We start from the raw sequence: 5,042 nt of genomic DNA on the forward strand, positions 1-5,042 counted from the left end.
TCCCCTCCCGTTGCCATGGAGAGAGACGGCCGCTGCCTCCCGTCGCCATAGCAACACGCGGTACCGCGGACCGCAGGATTGCGGGGCTCGCGGAGACTTTGTGCAGTTCCATCGCCCCGCAGTCCCAGGGCCTTTCTGCCTCCGACGCTGGGACTCGGGGCGAGTCTAACTTTCCCGCCAGGAGCCCTGGCCAAGGCCCCCAACCCCGCCGGCCACATTCCCGGTTACAGGTTTCCATTCCGTCACCACTTGTGGGCACGGGGCAGTTTACCAGCGTCTCACAAACACCATCTTCACAGCCACAGCAGCTCCTGGGCACTGGTTATCCCCAGCTCCCCGCCGAGCGGGACAGGGAGACCCAGAGCGGCCAAGGTCACCGCAGGCAGCGGACGGGGCCAGGTCCCGGCCCTCCCCGCCGGCATCCTCCAGGGCGCGGGCCTGCGGGTGCCACCTCCCGGCCCGGACTCGGGCGGGTCCCGAGTGTGGAGGGGGCGGCAGGAGGCGCCAGACGTGCCAGCTGCCGGGATGGGCCGGGCTGCCACGTGAGGGGCGGGGGCCCCGCGGGAGTGATTAAAGCCCGGGAGCCGCAGGGGCCGCGCCTGGCCCAGTCCGGCCCCAGCCCGGCCCCAGCCCGGCCCCAGCCCGGCCCCAGTCCGACCCCAGTCCTGCCCCAGTCCGGCCCCAGTCCGACCCCAGTCCTGCCCCAGTCCGGCCCCAGCCCGGCCCCAGCCCGGCCCCAGCCCGGCGGGCGCGGTCCCGGGGCTGCCCCGAGGGCCTGGGGTCCCGGGCATGAGCGGGGCGCGGGGCGCGGAGGGGGCGCGGTGCCAGGCGGCGCTCGCGGCCCTGGCCTCGCTGTGCCGGGCCCGGCCGCCCCCCCTCGGCCTGGACCTGGAGACTTGTCAGAGCTTCGAGCCGCAGACCCCGGAGCGGAGTCCGAGCGCGGCCAACGCAGGTACCGCGACACCGAGCCCCCTTTCCCGGACCGTCACCCCGACCGCCGCCCCCTCCAGTCCCCATCCCCCTGGCCCGGAGCCCGGACCCACACAACTCAGGCCCCAGTCCCGGCCGTGGCCCCAGGGCAGGCGGCGGCGGGAAGGGCCCCGGAGGAGAGGAGCCCCTCCCCCATTGTGACCCCGCGGTGCCCTGGGCCTCAGTTTCCCTCCGCCTCCGCCTCGCCCCGGGGGCGATCCGCCAGGGGCGGGGTCTGTGCGGCGGCGGCCCGCGGGCTCCCCGGGGCCCGCCGGTCGGTCTGTCCGCCCGGGGTCCGCCCCCGGGGCGCGGGGAGAAACTTGGCGGCGCCGCCCGCGGGCTTCGTCCGGCCGCGCTCCGGGGGCGGGGCGGCGGGAGGCGGTGGCGCAGCGCCTCCCCCGCCGCCTCTGACTCACGCGGACTCGGGGCCGGGGCGCGACGGAGCCGGATTCTCTCCCGACTTCGCCGAGCGGCGCGGACCCCGCGCCCCACGCAGCCCGGGGCCGCGAGCCCGGCCGCAGCCCCCGCCGAGCGAGCCCGCCGCCCGCCCGCCCGCCCGCCCGCCGGTGAGTGCGGGCTCGGCCGCGGGGCCGGGCCGGGCCGGGGCGGCGGGAGGAGGGCAGGTGGAGCCCGCGGGCCCGCGGCAGCCGCCGAGCTCTTTGTCCCGAAGGCGACGCCGGCGGGAGGGAGGGTCGCGGCCCCTCCGGCGGGGGCGCGGGGCGCGGGGCGCGGAGGCCGGGGAATGCGGGTGGGGGCGGGGAGGTCCTGCGGGGACCCGGGCGCCCGGCTCCCTGCGCCCCGCAGCCTCCAGCTCCCCGCCCCCTCCCACCCCGGGGCGCCGGGCCGGACTCCGTGCGGCGGCGGGAAGGGAGGAAGGGGCTGCAGAGTTGGGGTTCCGTCTCCTCGCACTTCTCCCGGGACCGGGGACCCGGAGTCCTGAGCTGCCGGCGGGGTAAGCTCCCAGAACCCGCGGGCCGGGGTCCTGGCTTCACCTGAGGTTAAAGGTCAGGCCCATAGGTGTCAGGCCCATAGGTAGGTCCTGGGTTAGGAACGGCCCTGGGGGTCGGGAGAGGGAGGAGGTGGGGCTTCGTGGATCCTGTGTGTGAGGGTACAGGAGGCGCTGCTCTCTCTGGCCTTGGCAACGCTTAACCCAGGGCTTCATTGCGACAGCGGACGGGACTCAGGTTAGACACCGGGAACTTCAGAGGGCGGGGCGGTGATGGAGGGTGGAGGGTTCCAGTCTCCCTCTTGAAGAATCTCAGACTAGATTAGACCCAGCGAGCGTTATTAGACTGGTTCTCCGGTGCCCTCACCCCCCACACCCCCCACCTCCCCATCCATACCCTCCGGATGCACAGTTTTCCCCAAGTCAGGGCGGCCCTTCCTGCCCGCCTCAGCTCCCTCCCATCCTTCCTCCAATGATACACCCCGTGGGGCCCTCAGTGCCAGTCCTGAGCCCTCCGGCCCCAAAGGGATAATACAAGGTGAGGGGACACCTGTCGAGTTCCATCTGGAATGGAGGCTGCCCCCCTGACTGTCCAGGGCAGACATGCTGGGGCTGAGGGTAGTTGTGTGTGTGTGTGTGTGTGTGTGTGTGTGTGTGATCCCGGGAGGCCCTGGTGATTCAGAGGGACCTCCTGCTGTCTGGAGTGACAGGTATCTGACCGCCAGGCTGAGGGTGAGAGAAGGCTGGACAGTGAGCGCCAGCGGGCCCAGGTGAACCAGGGTCTGCCCCTCAGGCTGCTCCAGAAAGCGCGTTTGAGTTGCAGCCCTGGGAGGGGTGGTGCTTTAACTTTCCTGCTGAGCCACGAGCCTCCGGAGCCCTGGGGGCCAAGCGGGGGGGCTGAAGGGGACGTGGGAGGCAGCATGGGGTCCTGGGTCCCAGCACAAGAAGGAAAGAGGCTGAGAGCCGCTTTGGGACGGGGCCGTTGAGGGGAGCACAGGGGCTGGGGAGATGCTGTAGCGTTCAGGACCGGACCTCCGGGGACCCCACCTCCCAGCCTGCTCCCTGCATCCCAGAGCCACTGCCTGCGCCCAGCGTCTCCGGGCAGCGATGCTGTGTGTTTTGTCTTTCCCGTTTGCAGTTACATGAAAAATGCAAGTGGCTAGCGCATGCCCAGTCCACCTTATCCCTGGGCGTTCCTCCTGCTTTCCTCCTGCTCCGAGTCTCTACCTCGAGGGGCTTCTAGTAACACCCTGAGATTCAGCAATGGTGATTCAGACTCTGCTGTCATTTCCCGGGACCTGTTCTAAACCAGGGTCTGTGCTAGGAATTGCACAGCCAGTCCCAACCAGACCCCATGCCTCGACGCACACTGTCCCAGCTAAAAGCAAGTCCCCCTTTTCTTTAAAAGCTCTGAAAGCTTCCTCCTGGATACCCGCCTCCGACCCCCACCAGGGGACACGGGTGGGCCATCTCCAGCGTTCAGCTTTTCCGTAGGCCAAGTTTTAAAGCGTTGGGTGAGGGTGGCCGGGCTCTGGATCGGAGGAGGCAGCGGAGTTTGAGGTATTCCCGCAGAAGCAGGCTGCGGGGAGACCCTGAGCTGCCGGCCCGGTGCGGCTGGCAGCGGGAATGGTGGTTCTCTCGCTCACCTATGGCCGTGAGACGTAGGGATGTTTGTTCCGTCTCTAATGACACTGGAGATGGTCTTTGATGCAGCCACCGGCTTTGAAGTGGCCTGTTTGCGGCACAGATGATATGGTCCCTGCTTGTGATGCCACATTACATGCACAGCGTGTCATCCGAACACAGAAGTCCCGCTTCTGTTGTGATCAGCCCCTCCCTCCCTCCTTCCCTCCGCGCTGGGGAAAGGCCGTCTGCAGGTTTTGCCTGCCTTTGAGAATCCGGCATTTCACCCGGCCTCGTGGCGTTCTCATCCCCTGTGTGCCTTGAGCTGCAGGATTCTGGAAGCAGACTCCGGCACTCAGGCTGCAGGGTGAGCCTGGGACTTAGGGGTTTTCTCCCGATGGCGGGACAGCAAGAGGGGGCGGTGGGGCCGGAACGCCCTCCCTCGGAGCTCTGTACAAGACGGCTTCTCTTCTAGCTGTGGTGGCGTCGCTCTGTGCTCCCTGTCCTCGGAGTTGGGCTGCAGATAACACGTGGCAGCAGATAATGAGGACGAAGATGGAGGCACAGGGTCAGGCCAGGCTTCTGGAGGGGCTGCGTGGGGCTGTCTGAAGTGGGGGATAGAAGGGGGGGGGAAAGACCCACTGAGCTCGGTGGCACCCAGTGGCCCCGCTTAGAAAGAGTGGCCTCTTGGGCCCGGAGGCCTGGCCACACGTAGGAACGGAGGTCAGGGGGCCCCCCGCTCGGGAGCGTTAGGGATGCGGCACCACCTCTCCCTCCCTCCTCTCTCCATTGCGGACCCGTTTTTCTGGCTCCACCTGGACCCAGGCAGACCTCCCCTGACGAGTTGCAGGTATAAACAGGAAGAGTGGGGCGGAGGGTGAGACCCTTCTGGCTCTCTGTCTGCCACTCCCCCGGCCCCTCATCAGCCCACACTCAGGGGGACACCCGCCCTGACCGAGCAGACGGCAAGGCTGTCCCCGCCTGCCGATAGCACCGAGAGCCGCCGCGCGGAGCCGGCTCTGCTGGCTGTGGGCCCCCACCAGCCCTCTCACCCTGAGGCCCTAACGGAGGCGGCCTCGGCGGCCAGTCGGGAAGCGGGGGCGGCCGCAATTAGCTCAGCACTGTCTCCCCATCGCGGCCTTTTCGGGAGCATTAATTCCTTCTCTGTTTGGACTCCGCTAATTAATCCCCATCGGTGCTTTGGCCTGGATCGCTGAAAGCAGGAGAGAAAGCAGTCTCCGCCCCGCCCCCTGCTAACCCGGAATTTTAATTACACCAGGTTCTCCCGATAAATTTCCAAGCCAGGCAGAGCTCATCATGAATGGATCACGTCGGTGCGCCTCGGAACAGAAGAGCCCCTGCTTACCCCCCCCCCCACACACACACACTCACTCACACTCACTCTCACACACTCACACACTCACACACCCACACCACACACACACCTCACACACACACCACACACACACACACACTCACATCACACACACACACACACACACAC

The 5,042-nt window shown here is 68.0% G+C and overlaps 1 protein-coding gene across 1 annotated transcript in view; it reads left to right on the forward strand.

The window, feature by feature from the left end:
• Positions 1-784: 784 nt before the first annotated feature.
• SYT6 (synaptotagmin 6) overlaps positions 785-5,042 on the forward strand; it is a 43,597-nt gene continuing 39,339 nt past the window's right edge. The window contains exon 1 of the mRNA XM_084866310.1: positions 785-952. Within this exon, the coding sequence (XP_084722436.1) occupies positions 790-952 (163 nt within the window). The 5' untranslated portion in view covers positions 785-789. The remainder of the gene's footprint in view (positions 953-5,042) is intronic.

Source organism: Pipistrellus hanaki (assembly GCF_964339955.1).
Source record: "Pipistrellus hanaki genome assembly, chromosome: 18".
In the NCBI taxonomy this organism is placed as follows: Eukaryota; Metazoa; Chordata; class Mammalia; order Chiroptera; family Vespertilionidae; genus Pipistrellus; species Pipistrellus hanaki.